The sequence below is a fragment of the Misgurnus anguillicaudatus genome, chromosome 23 (assembly GCF_027580225.2).
Source record: "Misgurnus anguillicaudatus chromosome 23, ASM2758022v2, whole genome shotgun sequence".
NCBI lineage: Eukaryota > Metazoa > Chordata > Actinopteri > Cypriniformes > Cobitidae > Misgurnus > Misgurnus anguillicaudatus.
The window spans coordinates 19418321-19429148 of NC_073359.2; the positions used below are offsets into that span (position 1 = coordinate 19418321).

Below are 10828 nucleotides of genomic sequence, written 5' to 3' on the forward strand. Positions count from 1 at the left end.
TATGCCAGTTAAAATGGTTCCCTATGATTACGAACCAGTGAACCACTTTTAGTGCTATTTAACACTGTTTGTTTTTAGAGTGTATGACTGTGGTTTTCAAACTGGCGGCAGTGAGATGTCATTTTATATAAAAAACATTAATTTATCATAAATTGCGTAATTAAACCTCAGAAAGAAATGCTACTAAACAACACCACTACATTGTATCATTTAATATGTTTTGTTTAGTTAAAATTTTAAGTTTTGGAATCTTTTGGAAAATTTACTTTTGGGGGCCACGAAGGGATGCACCGTACATGGGGGGCCGCCCGCCAAATAAGTTTGAGACCACTGGTCTAGGACTAGGCTTAATGCTGCGTTCCAGAGCCCATCCAAACCGGTGGGACGTGGGACTTATTCTTCCTGAGGTGTACTAGCTCCTACTTCAAAGCGTTCCATGCAATTGAAGTGGAACGTAAACAGAAAACATGGACGACCGTCACGCTAAGCTTCATGCTAACAGATAATAACAATATAATTTCACCCATAATATAAAAAAAAGTTGTGTTGAAAGTACAGTGTCTAAAACAACCCAACAAACAGAGGAGTACAGTTTATTTCCTATTAAAGCTTTATCTCTCACCGCGAGACTCCATGGGCGGCGCTATTATCCTCCGACTTTATTTTGCAAGGTCGGGGTAGGTCGAACTCCCCCCGAGTTCGCCGGTAGTAGTTTCCACTTTGACAGGCATTTCAGTGCACTTTTCCTAGTTGGCGGTAGAATAAGTTCCACGTCCCACTGGTTTGAATGGGCTCTGGAAGCAGCATTAGCCCTGTTTGGGAGGATTCCCGGATAGGGATCAGACAAGTGCTAGGCGAAAATAAATATAGGAGCTATCCAAACTGGAAACAACTTGCACTGACATATCTTAAAATACATCTGTGCCATTTGTTTTGTCTCAAAATGCACAGTAATGTTTTTAGTAAGGCATGTTTGTTAAAACTAGTTATATTTCCTAATTAAACTAAGGCCTAGTCCTGGCTTAAGCTAATCCCTGTCCGAGAAACCACCCATATATGTTTTGTTTAGTAGCATTTTGTTTTTTAATGCTTTTTTACATATTAAAATAAACCCACACTACCTGATAAACTGTTTGCCTGTTTTGCCAAATAATTTGTCAAATAAAAACCTTTAAACTTTATACCTTTTGGGGTGGTTTTCTGGATAGGGTTAAGATTAATCCAGGATTTGGCTTAAGTTATATTAGGACATTTAAGTAGTTTTTACAAACATACTTTACAAAAACAATATTTGTGTGCATCCTGCGACAAAACAATGGTGCTTATATACTTTAGGATATTTAAGCTGTTTCAGTTAGGACAACTCAAGCATTTCAGTCTAAGACTAGACTTAGGCCCTGTCTTATCCTTTAGGGGCGGTTTCCCGGACAGGGATTAGACTAGTCCTAGACTAAAATAAATGTAAGAGTTGTCCAAACTGAAAACAACTTGCACTGGCATATCCTAATATACGTCAGTGCCCTTTGTTTTGCCTCGGAATGCACACAGGTAATGTTTTTAGTAAGGCATGTTTGTTAAAACTAGTCATATTTCCTAATTAAACTACGGTCTAGTCCTGGTTTGAGATAATCCCTGTCCGGGAAACCACCCCTTAAAGTTTAATTCTCCATTTTGTACCATCCACCTCATATTTTGATGGTTTACTTGAACCTAAGGAGTCATTCAAAGCAAATATTGTGCTAATATGCCCTCTAGGCATCACTTTTGGCCATAACTGTATTTGTACATGAGCTAAATTTGTCACCACAATCACATCCATCCACAAGAAAAAAATACTGCAGTATTAACATTTACTATAATATGCTGTAATAAATTGTAGTAGTTTATACTGTAGTCATATTACACTGAGTGTATGCTATAGTATTCTGTAGTATTAAAATAAAATTGATAAACTGTAGTAAATAATCTAGCCTATGCTTTATTAATATTTACTATGATAAGGTTGAAAAACACAAGTATCTAGGCATTTGTTACACTTTCCTATTATAAATACTAAAGTATACTAGACAGTGTTTTCTTTATGTGAGCAAGTTTCTTAAATCTTTTTCACTGATTATTTATTATATGGCACATTTTTGTAAGGTCATTGAGAGTTTTTGAGAGTTTTTAGAGACCCCCATTCGGTGACAAGGTGCAGTGCAGCGCAGCATCCATGAAGCAACCCAGACCGTGTTATCATCAGTTAGCATCACCATGGAAATCAAGCTAGCGACCACCAAACTGAGGTAAATTTCTTCGCGCCTCGATAAAATACGCGCCATACACATTTATGACGACGTTAAGCCCACCGTATGACTTCTCCAGAGGACAAAAGTGTTTCCTGGAGGGCGATAGGGCCCGTGTTAGAGCTGTCCAAGAAAAAATGCCGGTTGATTCACTCATCTGACGGACGCGACGCGGATGTTTGCCTCTTTTATGTACGCGGCGAATTCTTCGCGATGGACGCGCGCTGTGCTCATTCAGGTATGGCGTTATTTTATTCGTTTGTATCGAGTCTTTAACAAAGCAAAGCTACTTTAGCTAGCGAGCAAGCTAACAGCGACATAACTGCTAAATATAAACAAACATTTTGTTTGTTTTGAGATGTTGTCTCTTCACGTGCCATTTAGTCCACGTGTCATTATTTATGTATCCTACAACATACGTGAAAAAAATGCTGTAGCATACTGTTTCTACACTAAACTGTATAATATTTTAGTAGCCAATCCCTTTTTACTACAGTTATAACTAAAAAAGCATGGTTACTGTAGTAAAACCATGGTTACCACAAAATAGTTTAGTAAAACCATGGTTTTGCTTATAGTAATCAATACACCAAAAAAAACATGGTTACTACACTTTTACCACAATAAAATCATGGTTAATTTTCGTAAGGGATACTTCACTATAGTGTAGTATAATTGCTATTAGTCCACTATATTAATCTGTATTACTATTGTAAATGAATAAGCTCAAGTAAATACTGTAGTAATCTTCAGTAAGATTCAAAAACTATAGGGATTTTACTACAGTTTACTATAGTAAACGCTAGCCTTGTATACTACAGTATTTTTTCACGCGAGAGGTTTGTGGTGGCTAATACAAACCACAGGAGTTACAGCACTATACAGTTACCATGATGTTTTGTCTTTGGTAATGTTTTTGTTATTGTTGATGATGTTGTTATTTGCTAGATCTATGGCAAATTATAGAATCAAGAATTTTGATCTTTCTGATTTGTTTTTTCAGGAGGTCCTCTCTGTGATGGAGATATTGAGGAAGCTGATGTTCTTCAGGTCTTCTGCCCTTGGCATGACTATGACTTCAATCTCAAGACAGGGAAATCAAGCACAGGTTTACAGGTAAGACACTTTAAAAGCCCTGAGCATTGGAAGTGTATGCGCACACTCAAACGCACAGCCTTGCAAAGCATAAGCTGCGTCCGAAACTGCCTACTTCCATACTATATAGTAGGCGAAAGCAGTAGGCGAGTCGAGTAGTACGTCCGAATTGAAGTACCTGGATGACGTACTACTTCCGGCAAGATCCCAAAGTGTTTATTCGATGGACACTTTGCTATCTCGCTAGCCTCTGTAGAGGAGTTATCCAATGAAGAAGAAGAAGGAGGGGCGTTGTTTTATTAAAAAATGCCCGAAAGTGGTAACGTGGCTCTATTTAAATGCAAATACATATATATTAAACAGCTGTTCCTTGTGTTTAAATTGAACTAGTTTAATGTCATTCCAGTTAACAACTACCTTGTGTTTATGACGACGTATGTCACGTGATGTATTAACATGGTGGATGTAGTACGTCCGAATTTATTCATACTATTCATAGTCATTAGTGGTGTAACGGTACGCAAAAATCACGGTTCGGTTTTTAAACAATATATGAAATATATATAAAATAAAAAAAGAATAAATAAAATACTACTGCAAAGTTCTCCACTAAATAACATACTTTTTTACATTATTTTATTAACAGTAGGTTAGTCTTTTCTTAACCTTCTCTTAAACTTTTTCTACTAAAACCTTGCACTAAACTAACAAATTCAATTCCTGAATACATTTATATACTATTAGCCTACATTTTTGCCACCAAAAAATGTTTCTGTTTTGATTTATTTTGGATTGTTTAACTCACAGTATTGAACTGGCTATGTACCATCTCTGCATAAAAATAATATTACTGCTCTATGTGTAACTGTATAGCAAGCAACATGATGATATGAAGAGTTTCGTTGCAAAACGAGATAAATCCATTTTTTAACATTTTTGTCAAAACATGTTTATTATTATGTTATCATGTTATTATTTTGTTTTATGGTGCTACTTAGCTGTATTTTTTAAGTTATGAAGGTTTAAATCAAAACAAAGCAACCAAAAAAAAACGTGATTTCTGAACAATTAACAAAACGGTGGATATCTCGTTTTGCAACAAAACTCTTCATATACTTATTATACACTCATATTGAGATTAATGAGTTGCATAGCCATCTTTTATCTTTTGCACGTTTCTCCTAATCTTTGCTTGTGTCGCCAATCAAGCTGTGACTTAAACTAACGAACCCCTCCGCAGCTGAGTAACAGCTGAGTGGGTGATTCTCACGAAAACTTGGTTTTAAAAAGTCAAGCATGAAAATGTAAAAAATTGCTTAAATTTACTTTTTTTCCCACCAGACATTGAAAAACAAAGTCTGGAGTAAATGGGAACATTAATTTAAAAACTTTTACTTATCATTTAACACTTTTTGTAACATAATTAAAAAAATTAGTCCTAAAAAATCTCATTACCGCAACAGTCAGAAAACATCAACACTGACATATTTTCAAAATGACATGACAAACCTGAAAGAACATAATTTGGAGATTCTGCACATGCATTTAAAATCGAAGTATTATGCTTCTATTAATTAAATTAACATTTAATAAGCATGTGTTGCGGTAATGATAATCAAAATGTCGTGTAAGCATTCTGACAAAACAATATTTCAAATTAACTGTAAAAAAATGATCTTACCTGGTAGCCATCTTGAAGTAACTGGTCCATGTGCTTGGTCACTCAAAATCAAACTTTATTAAAATTCTGTATGTGTGCTTAAACTGTTCTCAAAAAGTGTTGCGGAGGATGAGAACATCAGGCATGGACACATCATTTTCCTAATTTTTCTTCATTATTATTATACATGAATATTCAGTAAATATTTTTTCTGTCATCTAAAGTAGTCTAGCAAAACATCCATTTTTTTTTCTTAATTTTTTTGTGTTAATTTGATTAAATTACAACATAACGCATGTTCAAACACAGCCGGACACATTGCGGTAATGAGAATTTCAGCAGAAAATGAGATAAAATTTACAATTATAAATTCTTATGTTGAAATCACACATTGTGCAAGGTAGAACACAGTATTGTGTTAATTCTGATGCTTTTTAATGTTACTATATTACACATTTTAAAGCTAAAATCATTAGTGCCGTGGTGTTTCAATGGTTTCGTGAGAATCACCCGAGTAAGGGGGCGTGCACACCAAAGCTTTTACGCCTGCAGCCAGCACATGTTTTCAATTGATTCCAATGGAAACTCAGCGTTTTTCAAAAGCCAGCAGCTAGTTTTTTTTTCCGCGCTGAAAACCGGTGCTCTGCGTTTTTCTGCGCTCTGCGCTGAGCGTCGAGATTTGAAAGAGATTCAACTTTGGGTTAAAAGCTCCGCCCGTCAACGTCTGTTCTCACACGGCCATCCAATCACAGTGGAGGAGGGGCGGGACATTACCACAGCAACCAACCGGCTCACAGCTCAAGTATCAGAGCGACCAAAGCGCTCGGCTGGAAAACAGCTGGCATTCGGCGTCCTCAAGGCGTTTTCAGCTGCGTTTAAAAGTTTTGGTGTGTCCAGCCCGTAAGCCCGGGTTACAGCTCTTCTCTGTCCCGACCAGCTGATCGCATTGTGACAATGATATGATTGACGTGAGGTGCAGATGAAAAATCTGATCACGCTTTCCTTATTCTCGCTGTCACAGAAAGCGCGTCTCATGATTGCGTAGCAACGAAAGAAGCGCATCCTCTCACGCACTTTTGAAAGAACAAAACAGCGCGTTGACGGGCGTTTAACACGCCCTTTTAGGCGCGACACGTAAGCGGCCCTGTAAACGTTTACATCAATAATCAAACGAATATTCAACTAAATAAAAATCTTTCTTTAGGCCGAATTTTGTTATATGTTTGACAGTAGACTTGCGCTGAACGTGGAGACTTCCGCCACTTAATATGTTCGTGTGGAAACGCACACAACATATTATGTTCCACCTATGTTCCGCACACAAAAGATTGCATTCGGCCATGTGCTGAAAGCCCTGTACCGTTACACCCCTAATAGTCATACTATAAAGTGCCTACTGTTTTAACGGTCCATGAGTAGGTACTTCATTAAATTCAGTACCTACCAGGGCTCCAGACTGACACCAAAATTTGAGAGTGTGCCACTGAATTTTACATCCAGTCGCACTTGTGCGACCAGTAAATTTGACTTTTTTGTGATGTGACACTGAATTTGAAACAGCAAAATGTACCTTCGGTATCTAGCATTAAAGTATTTATTAGTAATACAGTGGAAATTAGTGGAAATGTGAATATTTGGTTAGCATGTTGATTTATGGCATGTGCCCCTAGATTTTCTGGTTGCGCCCCTAAAATGTTCTGTTTGGGGTCACTGTGCTCTTAGTGAAAAAAGTTAGTCTGGAGCCCTGCTTACTGTAACATTATGCGATTTCGGAAGCAGCCATAGTTTATTTGACTCTTACATGTGAGCTGACGTTCGAAGCGTGCACATTGCGACAAATTACAAATCTTCTCGTGGCCAACATATGCCAGGTTTAAAAATTCTGGCGGGGCACGTACAGTATGCACACACTCTTTTGATGAAAATTATGGTACAAAAACGGGACCATACTTTTAGCTATTTTTATACTTTTTTTAAGAATTCCTGTAGTTCAGCTGGTAGAGCATTTGAATAGCAGTGAAAAGGTTGTGTGTTTGATTCGATTGCCAAGGAACACACACACTGATAAAACACAGGCCTATACCTTGTAAGTCACTTTGGATAAATGTGTCAGCTAATTATGTAATGAAAGGGATAGTTTACCCAAAAATTAAATTCTGTCATCATTTACCCTAATGTTATTTAATACCTGTAAGAGTTTCTTTATTCTGTTGAACACAAAATAAGATATACTGATAAATGATAACCACACAGTTGACCATACTCATTGACTTCCATAGTAGGCAACTAAATATTTTTTGCTCAGTATTAGGTTAATTTATCAGATTAACATGCACATATATAGTTAAAGAACTATTTTATTTTCAGTGTAAGTAACCTACATTTATAAACTCAATCTGTTGATGTCTTTTATTAAATCAGTGAGATGCCTTTTTTGGCACAAAATAATCATTCCTTTGCCTGAACACCTGTACTTGCCAGTAAAGAGACACCAGCCATTTAAACATTATTGCATTGTACCAAGAGAGCACAAGTCAGTGATTCAGCGTTCCCGAAAAAAAAAATTTTTTGTATTAAAACCACATTTATTGTTCCATCACCTTAATATAGTATGACGCTAAACATTATCTCACACAGTAGTGGATTGCACATCAACAAAATCGTACAGAAAAAGTTACTGCCAAATCGACATGTGGAAAATCACATTTCTACGAATTAAACTGCCCTCATCTTGGCATTCTTTACGATGTAGTCTCACATCTGCTATTTTACTAAACAGATTATAATCCCTCACGCTGGGAACATAAATAATTGTCTGGTTAGACGTGACGGTGACCTCAGTCCAATCAATATAAAGCAGAGACTCACTTAAACAAACCAGGATCATAATGCTGAGGGGGTCGGCACCTTGAAATGCTTAGAAATGGACTCCCCTGGTTAACATCCACTATTAGCATCCAATATATCAGTGCACTTTTTAGCGTCAGGATTTTACAGCTAAACACTAAGAAATAGACAGTCAGATGGTGTGCAGGTGTCCTACATATTTTTTTTTTTTCAAATTCCACTTCTTTTTTAGCAACAGGTTTATGAAGTGAAATGGGAGGATGGGACGGTGTACATCAAGCACGCAAGCGATCTGTCATTACAACCTTTCAACCTGGTCAAAGAGAAATGAAGAACTAAAGCATCTGTTCGTATGTATTGTGGAATTAAACGAAATTAACTTTTAATTATCCCATTTTACAAATCTAACTTTAATGTGTTGAATTGTTCTCCAACATTAAACACAAATTACTTGAAATGGTGGCACTATGATACTATTTAAATTGACTGATATTTTAAAAACGTTACATTTGCATATCTTTATAATGTAGGAGATTTACTCAACTCAGGGATAATGCGGTCATAGAGAGTTTTCAACTGATTTAGTCATAAATTGGTTCAGGTTCATAATTGTTTGTGTAATTGTTAATGCTTCAGCATTTCTTTAGGGCTGCAATAAATGTTAACAGTTGTAACTTGCCATAATTATCACCTACTAAAATCCATCCTCTTGAGTATTGTTAAAAATGACTTCAACCAGAAATGACAAACTAAATGACTGCCATAAGCTTCAATAAACATTTTGGCGCAAATTAACATGCATTAAAAAAATACTTTTTTGAAGAGCCACTTACAGTTTATTTACTAAATGTTCAATCTATGCAGTGCCCATAGGTGGAAGTTATTGGGGGGATCAGAATCCATCCCATCTGAGAGTTGCCCCCCTAAAAAAATGTATTAACCTCCTAAGACTTGGTGTGTCCACATACGTGGACATCCCATTTTTTGTTGTTTGCAACATAATAATTAATTCTGTGTAATTTGCAACCTGTTGTACACAAATGTGGAAAATTACACTGCTTCATGTTCAACAAAAAATATTTAGTTATTGTAGTTATTGGTTCTTCCTAACCCCAAAAAGCTGGAAGAAATCTGAAAAAAGACAAACCAACCTTCTTAGGAGGTTATAACCAAGCTGCGTATTGTAAATAATATATTATATTATTATATTATATTAATTGTGTAAGTAGTAAAACAATACAAATGGGGCAAAAATGCGTTTTAAGTTTAGAAATATTTTGAGTCTTTCTCCCTTGCCTCACAGTGCTTGGTCCACTGCCTGTTTTCCTTGTTTATCTTACCTACACACACACACACACACACACACACACACACACACACACACACACACACTGGAGAGAGAATAAGTCAGCTGTCAAAGCTTTTTATTCAATGAAGCATTGAATAAAGTAACTCTTTAATACGGATGATGCTGAGTCATTAAAAAATAGTCGTGACCAAAAATGATGATGGATTTTCCACAAGTCCACTATGTTAGCGATTATAATGTTAGCTAACAGTCATTATGTTTAAAGGATTAGTCAATTTTCTAAAAAAGAATCCGGAGAATGTACTCACCATCATGTCATCCGGGGTGTTGATGTCTTTCTTTGTGTGGTTGAAAAGAAATTTTGTTTTTTGAGGAAAACATTCCAGGATTTTTCTCATTTTAATGGACTTTAATGGACCCCAACACGTGGCAGATTTGGTGCAGTTTGGAATTGCAGTTTCAAAGGACTCTGGGCGGTCTCGGGCGGGGCGTGGGGGTCTTGTCTGGCGAGGCGATTGACATTTTTGGCAAGAGAAATGGAGGATGTGCACTTTTGGACCATAGCTTCTCTTCCTCCTCCGGCCGTGTGGCGTGCCAGTGCGACCTCACGTAATTCCATATTGACGTGGAAAGGTCACGTGTTACATGAAACGCACATTTGCGGACCGGACCATTTTAAAGGACCATTTAGCGCTTTTCTGGGCGGATTTGGGGGAGGAGCTGTATTTTGTGGCGTGGTGGCAGTTTTGGGAGTACTTCGACTCGGCGCAGTAACACCCTCCCTCTCCCATTATGAGAGGGAGAAGGGGCGCAGGCTTTTCAGGCGAGTCGAGGTACTCCCAGAAGTGCTGTTGCGCCGTGAAATGTGGTTCCTCTTTTGAATCCGCTTAGAAAAGCGCTATGTTTTATTTTGTACCACCAAACTTGCTCGTATGTGTGTGTTTGGTCACTTCTAACTTTATCTCTAAATGGTACAATTGAATGAATGGGGCTAAGCTAAATGCTATCGAAGCGTCGCAGCGCGCTCCAGCGCTTACGTGCACGCACACAGATGATAGAGGGATGTATCAACAGTTCTTAGTTAAGGTAATAACATAGTTTAATATTGAAAATGAGTAGACTATTCCTTTAAATAATAAACTGACACAAAACCATTAATTAGTATAATTCGACATACAACAACGTCATAACAGTCCTCTTTCTCCACACTTGTAAACACTGGGGCGTAGTTTCGCATACGTCACCCGTGACCTCTTGATGTGATGTCATTTTGCGTGGGGTCGCGCTGGCGCGTCGCGCCGCGGGAGGAGGACGAGAGGTTGTGGTTTAAAAGTGCATGTTTTTTGTTTTTCTTGCCAAAAATGACAGTTGTTTCGCTGGATGGGACCCTTGTGCCTCGTTTGGGATCGTTTGGAGTCCTTTAAAGCTGCAATTTAAACTGCATTAAAACTGGAAAATCCTGCAATGTTTTCCTAAAAAAAAAAAAAAAAAAAAATTATTCTCGACTGAACGGGGAGGGACATCGGCATTTTGGATGACATGGTGGTGAGAAGATTATCTGGATTTTTTTTAAGAAAATGGACTAATCCTTTAAGTTAAGTTTAAATGTCATGGGTGGCTTGAGTGTAAACA

General features: G+C 37.3%; 1 protein-coding gene across 2 annotated transcripts in view; it reads left to right on the forward strand.

Annotated features, from left to right (window-relative positions):
- Positions 1-2166: 2166 nt before the first annotated feature.
- Positions 2167-10828, forward strand: part of LOC129452734 (Rieske domain-containing protein) — a 60882-nt gene continuing 52220 nt past the window's right edge. The window contains exons 1-3 of one of the 2 annotated variants that reach the window (XM_055216757.2): positions 2187-2523; positions 3289-3401; positions 8120-9279. In XM_055216757.2, coding sequence (XP_055072732.1) covers positions 2352-2523; positions 3289-3401; positions 8120-8218 — 384 coding nt within the window. In that variant the 5' untranslated portion in view covers positions 2187-2351 and the 3' untranslated portion in view covers positions 8219-9279. Of the gene's footprint in view, positions 2524-3288; positions 3402-8119; positions 9280-10828 lie in introns of those variants that run through there. The other variant, XM_055216756.2, reaches the window with a different exon arrangement.